Source organism: Populus trichocarpa, chromosome 9, assembly GCF_000002775.5.
Source record: "Populus trichocarpa isolate Nisqually-1 chromosome 9, P.trichocarpa_v4.1, whole genome shotgun sequence".
Lineage (NCBI taxonomy): Eukaryota > Viridiplantae > Streptophyta > Magnoliopsida > Malpighiales > Salicaceae > Populus > Populus trichocarpa.
Window position 1 is genome coordinate 6,509,356 of NC_037293.2, and position 16,044 is coordinate 6,525,399.

Sequence of the window (16,044 nt, forward strand, 5' to 3'; positions counted from 1 at the left end):
GAGATTCAAACTGTTAATTTTTAGAAAGCAAACCCAGAAGTCATAGAATCGTAATATCAAATTGGTACAAAAATAATTAATTTTATATTTTTTCAAACAAAAAACCTCCAACTACGGTATCAAACACACACACACACACAAATCAGGTTCTTTCAATAGTTTGGGGCGGGTCTCTAGTTTCTACCTGATGAGGTGAAATTTTATCCCTATCATAAAAAAATACTAATAGTTTTCAGCGTTTGCTATAACTAGGTATCGGAAAACATTATACAAGTTTTAAAATGTGGCACAACTCTACTGCTCCTATCGATTAATTTTTTCTCACACAAACAGGCATCTGCCTGGAAAACGAAAAGACTGCCCACTTTTTGCTGAAAGCAAGAAGGAAATTCGGTTTGGTTCCATGATGCTAAAACTTGCTCGGCAACTCCAAAACCAACCACAAAAGAGGTGACAGATAGGCCTCGTAGATATCCCACATGTTCCACTTAGATTAGATCCAAACACGTAAGATAATCTCTAGGGAACTGATATCTCTGATAAGAATCAAGTCGCTTTCCTTCATCATGGACTTCGAACCCATTCTGTGGATTTACCAATTTCCTTGTTTCGAGTCATGAAAATAAGAGTTAAAGTGTAGGAAAATTCTATCCCATTCCTTTATCCTTTTCAGTTCGTGGTATAAAATGCTGATACGTGGTCCTAATTGAAAGGGGATGATGTTAACTATACACATTAAGACATAAATCAGAAAGGTTCTTGCTTATTCGGTATTCCGACTCCCCATAAAAAAACAGTGGGAAGTGAGGAGAAGACAAGAAAAGAGGCCAAATATACATGGTATCGAAGGGGCGACAATAATTTTTCTGTCTGTCAGGTCTTGTTGTAGTCACAGAGAACTTGTTTGGTGTATGATTGAACGATGACAAGAACGGGATCGGCCCTGTTTGTTTTCTTTATGTTTTCCTGTAGCCGACTGATTATCTAGAGATTTTATATGCCCAAAAGAAAAAGGATGGGGTGGGTGAGTGGGGATTTGCTTTCTAGTTTCTAATATGAAAATATCCCCTACGATGCCAAGAAGGGGGAAAAAAAATTAGGGTCTAAAAGTATGTTAGAAAGACAAAAGCTTGTTGAGGCGGACATGAAAGAAAGAGCACAAGACAAGGTGAATGACTCATCTTTCTTAGGTCAGGCTAACTCAATGACGCCTGCGTTTTTCAAAGCAGTACAACGAAGACTCCTTCATATGTTTGAAGCAAGCATGGAATGATGGAATTGTATGGAAAAATGCATGGCAATGAGTCTGGACAGGGACCTTTTTTTCCAGCTAGTCTTGTATCTTTATAATAATTTAATAGAGTTTCTTAATCTGTCCTAAAATAATATATGTGTAGGTTTAAAAAACAATTTATTGAAAATAATTTTGGCTCGTGCAATGTATAGTTGCGATAGGTCGACTGTACAAATCAGACCTGTTTGTGCATTTCAAGCACCTGGGATTTTTATGGTCAGCATGGATCTGAGCTGTCTTGACGGCAATGAGCATCCCTCAACAATGTCAAGGTAGAATGGGCGAGGATTTCTCTTCGCTTTGCCATGAAGCCGAGAGGTAGCTTTCCCACCAACCTAAATCTGTACTCCAATATATAATTAAGGTTAAATATTTTAAGAAGCAACGCCAAATTTTAAGCATTGGAATGTCCGTCGGGGAATAAAATATTGGCGATGAGGAAAATAGTGGCACCAAGGCTGAGAGGAATATTTCTCAATTGAGCTGAGCAGATTGTCGATGATGTTGCCATCAACTGTTCGGCAAAGAAGATTGTTTCGAATTTGGTAACTATAACACTCGTAAATTTCAGCATACAAGAACCTACGACATCTCAAAGACAAGAATTCATCATTCATGACCATAAAAATATATACATACTAAACAGACCCAAGAAAATAAAGTAAATAAATCAGGATATTCAGGGAGGTTTAAGATTTACGATGGAAATTTCATAATTCATCGAAGAAGTTGAAGCTTACCAAGTCGCGTGGCCAGTTGAAAAAGTAAAAACAAAAAATCAACACTGATTTAATTATATAAACATTGAACGAGAAACAAAAAGAAAATCAAGAGGAAATGGCCACATCACAACTAGGCAGCAATTTTCAATTGCAGAAAGATAGCTTAAGATGACCGAAAGTGTGAGGTGGTGGGTTACCCCCACCATAAGCCCCCATGTGACCCTTACTCGGTTTCAATGAATAAACGCATCACGAGATCATATAAACAACCACCTTAAAATTGCCTTTTACAAGTCTTTAGATGCATTAGCCACTACCTTGGTTTTATCTAGCCATTGAATAGAAAAATCAGGATTTTGGCACAGCTTGGTTTTTCTGGTCAGATCTTTAAGCCAATAAAATCCTAATAACCTTGCCGGACCGAAAACCCACAATTTTTCACTGGGTGGACGATGTCGTCATGAGGGTTTTTTTTTTTTTTTTTTTTCCCGTCCAATGGAAGTGTACCAAACAAAAGCCGAAGGGCCCAAAAAGGAATCCTTGCATATAACTTTGGAGAACAAACAAAAGATTTAACAGGGAAAAGAAAAATTCAAACCACCTGGCCTTATGACACAAAAAATCAACAGCTTTTCATGTTTCAACTAGATTAAAATAACATCAAGGATTTCAATAACACACATTTCACATATTTTTCACTGTCCTTTTCTGGGTAAGAAGGGTAACTTGGTAAGCACAACTAACTACTGCGTGCAATATACGGTATCTTAGTCAACTCAGCCAACTAAGTAATAGGGCGAGATAACAGTTTTACCATTCGAGTTCTTTGAAGATAAAAAAAAACAAATCAAGAGCACGGGAAGACTAAACAAAAGCTCACCACGAACTCCCTACCCAGTAGCGTGGCAATTTCTCAAAATTAGAATGAGAAGCAAGCCAAAAGAGCATCGAGATTCAAACTTAGCGGCTTTGAATATAAACAATGATATAACTAGGCCCCATCTGGCTGGACAAAAGGGTTGGCAATCTCATCCGTACCATCAGTTGGTGACACCAGCATCACTGCAGTTCCCCTGCAAACCTGTAGCACAATAAAACATTGTACTCATTATATTCATACTTCCAATGTGAGAGAATAAAAAATGCAAGGCCAAAGACTCTCTACTTTAAATACTACGTGTCTGAATGCTCTGAAAATGTAGAAAATAAAATTTTCACCAATCTTTTGTTCAGGTAGTGATGAAATGTCAAGTCCAGGCAACAACTGAATGATGGTGGCAGTGAAAACATAGGCAATTGTTACGAAAATCTCACAGGAGACAAATTGCAGAAATTACGGGCTTGTCACGATGACAACAAATTTATGAAAAAACTATCAAATCCAATAGGAACCTTAACTACTCGAGTAGTTTGTAGTAATAAGAGCATCAGAGTAAGATCTAACAAAGACAAATCTCTAAAATATAAAAGATTTGGATTAGTGTGTGGTTAAACCTCTTCAAGAGTCCAATTTAAACAACTTTTTTTTAAAAAAAAAATCATTTCAACAACAATAAGCCCTGCCTTTATATCAACTTGAGAAAAATAATACTGCTCTGAAGGTTCAGCTCGATCTATCTTGCCCAGCACATGCCAAAATTTTAGAAAAATTTGTACCGATATCATTTGGACTTTCAAAAGAAATATATTGGTCCAAACTCATTCTATATGATAATTTTGGGTCGAATAATTCACTAGCAATCCTACACCACACGTCTGGTCATAATATCAAAACATAAGCGCCAGTTTGGGTTCATACAAAATTAGACCCTTTTTGTGAATGTATAAATAGAATAAATGAGATTGGAAGAAAACATACAATCAGGCCAAGGCGCCTTGTCTGGTCAGTGGTCTTTAGTGGATCATCAGCATCTGCAACCCAAGTGAAAAGAAATCAAAATCAATCCTTATGCATTCTCTCTCAGAAACTGTAAATAGCACACACATAACTATATAGATAAAACTTCAGCATTCAGTGAGTGCCAATGCAACTTCAGTTGCACAATTCAAAAAAATTCTCGCAGAAGTTAAAACAAGTTGATGCTTGATACTAAACTATTATACATTTCAAGATGATCTCAATGACGAGCTCTATGCACCCCCAAAGTGCAATTCTAGAGCTAACACTATTACATAATCCAGCCCATCCAAATGAAATGATAGTGTAAAGGAGATGGCTGTTGTTAACATGAATTAAGTAGAATGAAATGGTGAGTTTCCATGACTCAGGTGACAGGATAATAGAACTACCTGGAGAGATGCTCTAAAACAAGTCCAGAAATATGTTGGGTGGGTGCACTAAAAAATTGATGCAAAACTACCATAATACATTGCTAGAACAACGTAAAATGGTTACCTCTTAGAAATTCTACTGCTTCATCCAGGACAAGGTTTAGCAATTGATCGTATCCCTTCAAAGTCCCAGTCACTGAACCCAAAAGAGCAAGAGGTTAGCCTTACATGCCACAGTTAGAAAGTGACAATGTTTTATTTATGAAAGATCTGGAATCTCTATCTCAATTAAGTAGTGGCAGAAAGAAAATTTTCAAAAATCTGCCAGGTATATGCTGATAACAAAAAAAATTACACAAAAATATTTCTTACTTGTTGACCAAAAATTTGCCATTAATTCGATATCCACAATCTCATTCTCATATATCTGTTTCACACCCATCTCCACTATACAATTTCAAGCATGGCTTGTGCCCCAATGCATTATATTCTTATGACAAATGACGAACCTATATCCTAAATCTTCTAATCAAAACCTAAAATCACAACACTTAGGAACACCACATAAAAGCTAGCAGATCTCTAATTGCAAAAGTGACCATCTATTACACGATCAATTATCATCCCCTGAAATACACCTTCTACAATGTAAGGTGATTTCCAGTGCCACATTTTAAACATGGTCCTTCCATAGTCCATACTAGTCATCTGCCTTCCAGCTAATGTCTAAAATAAAAAAAAAATAGGAAATCCTTGTTCGACCCTTTACACCCAACTTGAGAAAATTTGACGATTACAACATTGCACCTAACATTCACTTTCAGTAAATACACTTCAAGTCCTCTCATTTCTCTTTTCTTTAACCTAATCACCCCAAACAACCAAACTGAACTCCAAAACAATGCAAAAACAAATCATAATCCAGAAATCCATATCCATAATATCTACATATAAAAATAGACGCAGAAAGGTAAAAAGTATCGACCTTGTCTACCACCAGTGAGCTTGACTTGAACACCCTTGTCCACAAACTTAGCCAAATCCAATACTGTTTCTTTCCTTCCGGACTGAAATCACATTTGATCACACACATTAAACCTTAATCACAAGATTAAAAATTTTAACACATAATCTCAATTACCATCTTATATAATCAATTATGCAGCTCCTCTTTACACAGAAATCCAAAATCCCCTAGAATGATACAAAAAGAAAAGGATCATCCACGGAAACGAGAAATACATCCATGATGACAACTATTTAAAAAACTAAATATAAATTAACAAAAAAAGAAGAAGCAAGAACCTCGCTTTCTTTAGGGAAGTGAAGTGTGCCCTAGATTTTCTCTCTTCTTCTGTTCTGCTGTGCTTTTCCCGCTTTGCTTTTTTACACTGAAGCTAAAACAACATTACTAGTTCTAGTCAAACTTGAACAAAAAGGTCTGGACTGTTGGTCCATTTTTACTTGGTCTCAAGCAACGAAGCCCATATGTCAATTCCCCTTGGGTCCAGACTTGAGCCGACCCAGGAAACAAAGTCTAGCGCTTTTTTTTTTTTAAAAAAATATAGAAATCCAAATGACAAAAAAAGCCTCGACGAAAGGGTATATAGGTAGTTTTGCGGAAAGACGAGGATATTTTATTATAGATTGGTAGTATATTAATAGTGAAGCAGCAGCTAGGGTTTAGTTGTAGCAGCCGAAAGAAAGAGGAAGGTTGTGACCTTTCTGTGAATAGGTGCGCTGCAAAGATGCCAGAGAAATCAGGGAAAGGAAGAAAGGAGGAGGTTGTTACCAGAGAGTACACCATCAACCTCCATAAACGCTTGCATGGATGGTACTTGACTTTCTTCCTCTTCATTTAGATATGATTTAAGAATTTGTTAGGTTTTTGAGTTATTGAAATATTTCTATACTGAAAGGTGTGTTTTTTCCCGGGTAAAACAACAAATTAGATTGGAAGGTTGAAGTTATTTTTTTGGTTTATCAGATTTGTTAAAGAGTGAAGAGAGGCTATTTACTATTGAATTGAAAGAAGAACTTGATTAGTTGCTGTTATGAATCTTCTAAGAGAATTTGAAGGAACAAACAATCATAGGGCTCATATATATATATATATATATATATATATATATATATATATATATATATATATATATCTCCTGTTCTTATAAGAGAGCCCTTTATGCTCTTGCTCATTGTTTTCTTATAACCTATTTCTTTTTTAGTTCGACTTGATTTTATATTGCTTTTAATTGACTTGAGATTTCGGTTGTCATCTTCGTTTTTCAGCCTTTTCCTCTTGAAATAAATGTGAATATATTTTCTTCAGAGTTGCGAGGTTAATTTTCTTGTACCTGCTTACATAAAATGATTTTTCGCCATGCCGGATTACAAATCTTGGGCATTTGTTGTACATTTTATTTCTCCTTGCTGCGTTATTTGTCTTAAACCTTTATTGCAGACATTTTCACAATACATTCTAGGATGTCTTCTTAAAACTGATGTAATTTAAGCTTTGACCTGCGAGGGTTAAGAAGTTCAAACTTTGCTAGGCATGTAATTAGTGCAATTGAATAGGTTTTGCAAGGTAGTGCTCATTCATTGATAGCCAACTCCATCTTCCTTCTTGGTTGGGTGGTAGATATGATTTGTTTTGAAAAAAATGTTTGATTTCTATGTGCAGCACCTTCAAGAAGAAGGCTCCAAAGGCCATTAAGGAAATAAGGAAGTTTGCTCAGAAGGCCATGGGGACTACTGATGTTAGAGTTGATGTTAAGCTAAACAAGCATATCTGGAGCCGTGGTATTAGGAGTGTCCCAAGGAGAATTCGTGTCCGCGTTGCACGGAAGAGGAATGATGATCAAGATGCCAAGGAAGAATTTTACTCCCTTGTCACTGTTTCAGAGCTACCCCTAGAGGGATTCAAGGGACTGGGCACCATGGTCATTGATGACAAAGAAGAGTGAAGTAACCTGCCTCCGTTGTGTTATTAGTTTAATTTCAGTTTTGGCCATATCTTTTGAGCATTCTAGTGAATTTCATTTTGTTTTGGAGTTTTTTAAGGGAACATCTTTACCAGAGAATATCTGACTTTTATTTATGCCTTGATAGTTTTAAGTATCTCGTTGCTGATGTTTAATCTAGTATTTCATCTCTATTGGCCATTACCCCTGCAAAGGCAACAAGTGCTTGTGTATCTGCTGATTCTTCTGAGCTGAGGGCTTACAACATGATTATAACCATAACCACACAAGGGCTATGCTTGGCTTCATATATACAAGAAAATCGATGGCTGTTTTACTTGAGAACAGAGTGGAATAGAGGTCTTTAGCTGTTCATAACGTGTATGCTTCCAATGTCATTCAGTTGCGCCAAGAGTTGACTGTCCATGTTAATTTGGTGTCGAAAGCGTTTTGCACATTTTAGCATGAACTCAACTTTTCCACCTATTTGTGCCAGCAGAAGTAGGGATTGTGAAAGTTTGATTCTCAGCTTATTTAGAGGTGTGGAGATCTTTGTAGTGCAAGAGACCTACCTCCGATGCCCAGTTGTAAGCTCCTGTTTCCTTATGAGATGGGCATGTTCTTGGGGATTTTGAGCCTAGTTAAAGCTTGTTCAGGTTTTTGCAGCGAGGCTGCTTTCTGACAATCGGTCCGTCTGTACTCTGAATTACAGGCTTTAAATCCCTTAATATACAAAAACATTCTTTATTAATAAGATGGTCTTGATTTAAACTACGTATTTGATATAATAATTAAAATCTTGATTCTCATTATCTATTTTTTATTATTTGAATTTCAAGATAATAAAAAATGTATTAATAAATTAATATAAAATCATTTTGATTTGACACTCCCTAAGAAAATACCGCGAAACAACTTTTTATGCTGAAGATACTCGGGGATTAATAATTTAAAATATTTTTTTGTTTAGAAATATATTAAATAATATTTTTAATATTAATATATCAAAAAAAAAAAATTTTAAAAGAACATTCATACCGTGTTTAACCTGCATAAACCAGTGGACTGTCAAATTAACGAAAAGGCCCAGTCCATTGCCGCATGAAAGCAAATGTCATGCCCGCGAAGCTTTTCGTTTTGATTTTTTGAAAGGACAATTAAGCCGCCATCGCCTGCTCAACAAATTCACAACGCCACTTCTACTCAGATCTATCCATCCACTTCAATCACATAAGGTATTCCCAAATTCTCTCCTTATTTTATCTTTACATTTCCATTTCCTTTTTGCTGTTTGTTTCCTGAGAAAACGAGGTTAAAAAAACTCTCCATTTGCAGAATATAAAAACTTCAGGTTTAAGTTGCTTAGTTTCTCCTAATTAAGCTTTTATCTGCATTCCAATCCATCATGCAACTAATTTGGTTTCTGTGCTTTGCGGATCTTGTAATTAAAATTCACAAAATTTCGTTTTAGAAAGATGAAGGGAGAGCTCCTGGAGTGTTGTCCGAAACTAGAAGCCGGTGATGTCTCAGGGCTTAGTACTATACTGGTAGCAACAATTCAGGAAGCAAAAGACAGGATTTCTCAAATAGAATACATATTCTGTAACCAGCTTTACCCGAATTTCCAAACGAAATCCAAGAGCTTGCTGAAAATTTATTCGGATGCGGAAGAGGTGTGGAAAGAAAAGGAAAAACATCTCTACGAGCTTATTGAGAAGCTTCGGGTTGAGAAGCAGGAAGTTGTTGAAGAAAACAAGCTTCTCAAGGTTGGGAAGGAAAAGTCGGCGGGGGAGCCGAATGAGAAGGCAAATGTGCTGCTTGCTATACCAAGAAATCGAGAATCAAAAATTGATGAGCTGGAGCAGGAGGTTATGAAGAAGTATAAGGAAGTTGATGAGGGAATGGAATTGCAGAATACGTTACTTCAGTTGGTTCAAACGAAGGCAGCTATGATTGTGGATAAAGGAAGGGAATTGAAAACGAATGAGGAGAAGACCAATGAGCTGCTTGCTAAAGTGAAGAGCTTAGAGAAACATGTTGAAGAGCTACAAGAGGAGGATAGGAAGAAGACAGAAAAGGTAGCAGAGAAAACAGAGTTGGCAAACAGTTTGAGCAAGAAAGCTTCGTCTCTATTGAAATTGATTGAGGATAACGAGAAGTTGAGGACTGAGCATGAAAAGGAGAAGGAACAACTAATGTACAAAGTGGAATGTCTGGAGGAGAATCTTGGTGGACTTAAAAAAAAGTTTTTGGAAAAAACGGAAGAAATTGAAGAGGGGAGAGTATTGCAAGCTGAATTACTTCAACAAATTGAAATGAATGCTGTGGAAATCTTGAAGCAAAAAGAACAGTTGGAGAAGTCTGAGAATGATAAAAAGGTACTTTTAGACAAAGTGAATGGTTTAGAGGAGAAGGTCAATGAACTACAGGCAAATCTCAGTAGCAGCGTTAAAGAGGCTGAAAGAAAGGTTTCGTATGAAAACTTGCTTCACCGAATTGAATTGAAGGATTGTGAGTTGCTGGCTGAGAAGAGGAAGATGAGTGATTTGCATGGTCTTTACATAAAGTTGAGGTCTCAATATAAATATCTCTGCACAAAGTCTGGTCTTACTATGAAGAATATGCTTAATGACAAATTAGAAGATGAAAGTGGTTCCTTGAAGCATCAACTGACAACTTCAACTGGTAAGGTTTTATTGATTCTTTACTTCATGTTTCTATAAAGTAAAGAGAACTAGACAATTGAATTCCGTGGTGATTCGTTAGTAGTTGTAGCTTGGTAGATCATAGATAAATTGCTAAATTTTCCTGGTAGGTACTTCGAATGTTTAATCTGTTTTTTTCTGAATTTATGATGTTTGTGCTTTATAAAATCCTGCCAGAAAAAAAACCCTAAGGGCGTATGTAGTTTCTCATAAATTGCATGTGCATTTCTTCCTGATCCTAATCGATCTTCAATTGCTTGGTATTTTAGATCGTGGGAACAAAAATGTTGATGCATCTGCCGCGCCTTGTGAGATGAAGGAAGTCAAGACTGAAAATGAATTTAGCAATGTCTTGGTGGACAATGAAGTTGTGAAATCAATTCCAATCGCAAACTTCAAATCTCCGACTTCTGGTTATGCAGCACCAAAATGTCCTCCCACTGTAAAATCCGCTCGAATAATTGGCACAAAGCGACCTGCATCTAGTTGGATAGATACTAGATCTCGTCAAGGCAAAGATGGGCCTGACCCTCACGATGATTTCCTTGATACCCCATTGGAGAACCTTAGGGCAGACTTGGACAAAGCCATGAAGGAAGAAGCTCATGATCCTCACGTTGTAGTTCAGAAAGAAAAAAACATGGACCCTGGCAGTTCAGATGATGAAACGCAGGATGCAAATGTTGATCGTAGCCCTGGGGAGCAGTGGATGCCAGTTCCAGTAGGTGGAAAAAGAGGTTTCAAGTATGTTGAACCAGTTCGAAAGAAAGCTGAGAGGCAAAATTTGAAAGGAGTTCAATGCAAGCAGTGCAAAAAATTCTATGATGCAGTTCTTCCCAATAATGGAGGTAAGTCTGCTGATGGTAATCAACAGAACGTTCGGTGTGAACATCATGATGGTGTTTCTAGGCATCGATACAAGTATGCCCCTCCCTTGACTCCTGAGGGATTTTGGAATATTGGATTTGAATCTGAAATGTGATTTTCTTGAGCTTGAGATGCCTTTACTGTTTGTCACGTTATTTTTGGTTTTAAATCAAATCTGGTAAATAGCTAATAAATGGAAGTAAAAATAACATATCTTCGAGCATTTGCAAGGCCAACCCTCTTTCCCTGTTACCTGATGTGTATCAAAAGTAAGATTATCTTTTCATAACATTAGGTTCCTTTTTATGTTCACCATTGAAAGACACATCCAATATGGAAATTTACTGTTCCAGGCAGATTAAATTATCGATACAAGGATCTAGCTGATATTCTTTAGGCTTCTTTTTATGCTAAACCTTGCCCTTTTACTGTCAATTAGGATAGGAAATTCTTGAATGTCTTAAATGTCCAACAGCTCTTCGGGGTTGCAATTATAGTATTTTGCTGATTTAAACTTGCTTTCCAGTTTTTTACTTCGGACTACTTTATAGCTCCAAGAGCCAAGCTTCCCGTGTTGATTTGATTTGCTAAGAATTGAAATGCTGTAGCTCTTAAGCTCTGTGTAACCTATTTATTTCTTCTTCCGTACTTGTTTGTGGTAATTATGTGTATTTTTAAAAATATATTGAAATAATATTTTTATATTAGCATATCAAAACAACCTAAAGAAATATTAAAAAATAAATTTAAAATAAAATAATAAATTTAATTTTTTTCAAAAATGTTTTTGAAATAAAAAAACAGTCGTTTTTAAAACCAAAATGACTGTATGTTTCAATCTGGTTAAAATTTTCTGCGTCATGACCGATCGAGTCATGACTGGATATCGGCGAAATTCAGTCAAGGCCGAAAACACTTAAGTAGATGTTGCAATATTCAGCTTAATGATGATAAGAAGTACATGTCTTATGGTTTGTTCTGGATTATATATGACTGTTCAAAATATTATAGAAAATGTTCCGGAAAATCATCTGCCTGTTTCGCAACAGGGGTTTTAAGATCAATGCCTGTGGACTTCTATCAACAACATTAACAGTCACTAGAAAAGTGCTGCTTATTGCACTTTGCTGGATGTCTTTGAGAGAAATCAAGACACCAGGGGTAACTTGGTTTCACGAGTGAATGGTTTGCTTTTGGAGCAGGGAGAAGGGAGCAGCATTGTTAGATTGTAATCAATGAGGTACGCAACATTTATTACATGGGAACATGCATTGCTGTATGAGAGTCTGACTTCTGCTATTGTGTTTACTTCTCTTCCCACCTAACAATATCATAAATTAATGCTGTGTGAGAAATTTAAGTTCTATCTTTGATAAATGCACGCGAAAAAGTATGGGCATGTCTATCTTTATGCAAACAATAACTGGTTCATGCCACTGCTTGTTAAGAGCTTGCTCAAATCCAATGAATTGGGCTAGGGTATCTTAAATAGGGCAGCAGATCATAACTACTGTCTAACCTACTCGCAAAAAATGGAAGTTGATTTGTTTCTGCGCTTCCTGCACAGTGCTGGGAAAACTCGTAGGTTTCAAAAGGTGTAGTAGTGCTAGCAGTTAAAGAAATTGAGGAACTTTATGTATTCATTGATTATTTCTTTTTAAAGTGCAGAAAGATATATAGCCTTCACTTCTGTTCCTCCAGGTACCGAAGGCCTTGAAGATAGACCGCACATCTATGAAAATAATAAGTAAAGCAAATCTTTTCATACAAATAATGCGAATCTCTTTATGATCCTGTTGTTGTTGATCACGTGGATGCTGCTTTTGCATATCCAAAAGCTAAAAAACAAAAAGAATGTGCTTTGGATTTCTTTTAGTATTGTTTTTTCATTTTAAAAATGTTTTTGGAAAAGATTAATTTTTTTATTTTAAATATTTTTTTTGTTTTTAGATTATTTTAATATACTTATATTAAAAATAAATTTTAAAAAATAAAAAAAATTATTTCACTATATTTCTAAATAAAAATATATTTTAAAAACAATCTCACTTTCAAACTTGTTTGGAAACGCAGGTCAACCTGTATTTTTAAAAAATAAAATTTTTAATTTTTTTTATATTTTGTATCGTTTTAATATGCTGATTTTAAAAATAATTTTTAAAATATAAAAAAAATTATTTTAATATATTTTAACATAAATTATATTTTAAAAAACAATCAGAAGCGAAGCCATTTCCTGTCAGAGAACCAACTCTCTTTATCTTTTCATGTCTGGATTCTCCTTATTGTCCTGCAATTATTTCAGCAATGCTCATCATTAAACAATAATAATGATGCTTAGAAATTAATTAATAGTGCATGATCTTGATCTCACTTTCCCAGGAGTCTCTGTCAATCGAGCTCATGCTGTGTTATCACGTGCATGCAATTATTTTACATTTTGTCCATTTCAGCTTAGGATCAAACATCACATTGCAATTACATTAATAAAATATAGAAATAACTCACACTTAATATGATGGTCCACTTTTACAATAATGACACTTGAGCACACCTATAGAACAACCCGGTATTTCGGGCGAAAAACGAGACGCCCGGTTTTACCCTTTATCGGCCTCTTAATACATTAACAAGTCTTTAATGGATTCCCGCAAAGACAATCATTAAAACTAAACGAGGATGCTTCAAGGTGATCAAATGGTGTCCCAACAGGAATTGTTCCGCAAAGATGATTGTGGCTTAAATCCAAATGCCCCACATATGCTGCCGACGAAAGTGAACCGGGTATCGGACCCTTCAGATTGTTGTAAGACAAGTCAAGAGCCATGAAGTAAGATTTCGGTCCGAAAGCATCCGGTATGTTACCTTCAATAGCATTCCTGCTCAAGTTCAATATCCCCAAACCGGTACTGCTCAACAAAGATGCTGGCAATTGACCGGAAATCATGTTACTATCCAGATTAAGCGTAGAAAGAACCCGCATGCTGCCTAACCAGCCCGGTACCGAACCCGAGATTTTATTAACAGACAAATCCAAGTCTGCTAGCCGATACATGCCCGATATAGAGTTTGGTATTGCTCCACTCAGCTGGTTTTTACTCAACAATGCACGGCTAAGCATTTTCAAGTTACCAAAATCAGCTGGCAACTGACCAGTCAACTTATTGCTGCTAAGATCCAAATGCTTCATATTTGCCAAAGCTGTGAGAGAAGCAGGGATCTCTCCAGTGAGTCCATTATCAGCAAGGTTTAAAACAGTAAGTCTCTGTAGATTCCCAATATTTGCAGGAATCTTGCCAGATATTTGGTTACCTATAAGATCCAAGATTCGGAGATTACTTAAAGAAGCAACACATCCAGGAATTTCACCCGAAACCCCTTTCCAGTCTGCCAGAATGAGCGTAGAGAGCCTGTCAAGTTTACATAATGAAGGGTTGATGGAACCAGTCATGTAGCCTGACCTGCCAGCCTTCTCGAAGATGGGGTCTTCGGATTCACCTCGCAGGTTGATGTCTGCGACTCTGCCTGTGGTGGGGTCACAGCTGATGCCGTACCAGTTGGAGCAGCAGTTAGTGCCTGACCATGTGTTGAAGATGCCTAAGTATGGTTCATTGAGGGAAGACTTGAAGGCTAGTAATGCTGCTAGGTCTGATGGAGTGCAGCTGGAAGTGACTGTGTAGATGAGGGTGAAGAGGAGAGCTAGTGTTGTGAGTAACGCACTCATCTCTGGTGATTTTGAGTTTTGCTCGGAGGACGTGTCTTTAATTGCTAGAATGTATTAGCTTTTGTGTTTTTAAGACGAGGATGTCGGCAATGAAAGCACAGAGTGTAGTGTCAGAGAGAGAGAGGGAGAAAGAAAGAGGGGAGGAGGTTTTGGAAACTGGAAGATGAGGTTTGTTATATATATTGTTTTGGACGAGCATGTCCTTGATCTATTGTCTAATTTACGGTTCAAGTGATTTAGTTTCTATTTTTCTTTTTAAGAGTTCAGGTATCCATTTATAAAAAATAAATATTGATAAGTTAATTATAATCATTTTAGAACGCTCACATATATTACGCTATAATTTTTTTCTTCGTAGATAATTAAATAATGTGACTAGTTGCTAGAAAATGCACTACTAAGGATTTAAGGATTAATTTGATATATTTTAATTAGTTTTCTGTTTTTAAAGAACAAATTTGAAAACAAAAGGAAAAGAAATTCACGAAACTAACACTCGTTTGTCAAATCTTTTCAAAAACAAATAAAATAGTTTTAAAAAAGTGGGACATTGGTCTTTACTCTCTAGTTTTGCCTTCTTCTCGGTAAGAAAAATTCAAAACAATCACAGTTTCCGTTTCTGTTTCCAAATTTGGTTTCTGTGCTCTCTCCCCAGTCACCATTACATTTCAATCGAATTTCCAGTGAAGGCCTCCATGAAGTGTATAGGTGAGCGAGGCCGCGGGGCCCTGAGACAGCCTCCTCAGTTATCAGGCAGGAAAAATATAAATGGCCCTCCTCCCTCCAGCTGGGCACTCTCTATGCAAAAGACATTATCTGCTGGAAAATGCGAAAAAAATAAAAACTTGGATCTAATAAAGACATTATCTGCAAAAGTTCATGTTCGGTTTGTTTTTAATTAAAAAAACCAACTAAATCAAAAAAAAAATATACATGTTTAGAGTTGAATCTAATTGAAAATCAGTTTAAACCAACCCATTTTAATCGGTTTGGTTTTTTCAATTATTATTTTTATTTTCCTGGTTTAATAATTTTTTTTTTCTAGTTCACAGCAGACACCGGCCACATCATCTATCTAACATTAACGTTACAGAGACCCTACCATCATTTCAGAACAAGAATCACAGCCCTCATGATCAAGACTTTTTCTTGTTTTCAATTTTTACTTTATAAAAGCAGATCTTACCGAATAAACCAAGATTTATAGAGTACAGTAATCAACGACATAATCGGTGCTAATTCATTAGTACATCGAGGAGAATTCTTCAACCAAATTATTGTCCGAAAATTAATGAGTGATGCTGATACAACGAATTCCTGTGTTTATGTGGGAGTGAGAGAACATGTTTCTTCTTAAACCCTCCTGTAAGAATCTCTATATTCTTACCGCAACTAATGCCATGACGAGGAACCGCATTTATGTACAAAAAAAACTAATATCTTCTTAAATGTTAACCTTACCTAAATTTTATGTTTTGCACATAAGTTCTTGAATTTC

The 16,044-nt window shown here is 36.2% G+C and overlaps 4 protein-coding genes across 6 annotated transcripts; 2 read left to right on the forward strand and 2 right to left on the reverse strand.

The window, feature by feature from the left end:
* Positions 1-2,623: 2,623 nt before the first annotated feature.
* On the reverse strand, positions 2,624-5,741 carry LOC7481998 (sm-like protein LSM7). Its single transcript, XM_002313254.4, has 6 exons — positions 5,593-5,741; positions 5,429-5,481; positions 5,273-5,354; positions 4,412-4,483; positions 3,875-3,927; positions 2,624-3,097 (listed from the first exon to the last, which is right to left on the reverse strand). The coding sequence occupies exons 2-6, from the start codon at positions 5,429-5,431 to the stop codon at positions 3,008-3,010; spliced, it is 300 nt and encodes a 99-aa protein (XP_002313290.1). The 5' UTR covers positions 5,432-5,481; positions 5,593-5,741; the 3' UTR covers positions 2,624-3,007.
* A 192-nt stretch (positions 5,742-5,933) lies between these two features.
* Positions 5,934-7,407, forward strand: LOC7454897 (60S ribosomal protein L31). Its single transcript, XM_024609001.2, has 2 exons — positions 5,934-6,121; positions 6,971-7,407. Exons 1-2 carry the CDS (start codon positions 6,036-6,038, stop codon positions 7,251-7,253), a joined length of 369 nt encoding a protein of 122 aa, XP_024464769.1. The 5' UTR covers positions 5,934-6,035; the 3' UTR covers positions 7,254-7,407.
* Positions 7,408-8,280: 873 nt separating this feature from the next.
* LOC7475054 (protein gamma response 1) lies at positions 8,281-11,058 on the forward strand. Of its 3 annotated transcripts, none has more exons than XM_024608997.2 (3): positions 8,281-8,485; positions 8,722-9,935; positions 10,225-11,058. In XM_024608997.2, exons 2-3 carry the CDS (start codon positions 8,726-8,728, stop codon positions 10,935-10,937), a joined length of 1,923 nt encoding a protein of 640 aa, XP_024464765.2. In that variant the 5' UTR covers positions 8,281-8,485; positions 8,722-8,725; the 3' UTR covers positions 10,938-11,058. The 3 variants fall into 3 exon arrangements, with proteins under 3 accessions (XP_024464765.2, XP_024464767.2, XP_002314025.4); XM_024608999.2 differs by having other exon boundaries at positions 8,726-9,935; XM_002313989.4 differs by lacking the exon at positions 8,281-8,485 and having other exon boundaries at positions 8,506-9,935.
* Positions 11,059-13,276: 2,218 nt separating this feature from the next.
* LOC7475053 (DNA damage-repair/toleration protein DRT100) lies at positions 13,277-14,705 on the reverse strand. Its single transcript, XM_002313253.4, has one exon. The coding sequence runs from the start codon at positions 14,544-14,546 to the stop codon at positions 13,449-13,451; it is 1,098 nt and encodes a 365-aa protein (XP_002313289.1). The 5' UTR covers positions 14,547-14,705; the 3' UTR covers positions 13,277-13,448.
* Positions 14,706-16,044: the final 1,339 nt, after the last annotated feature.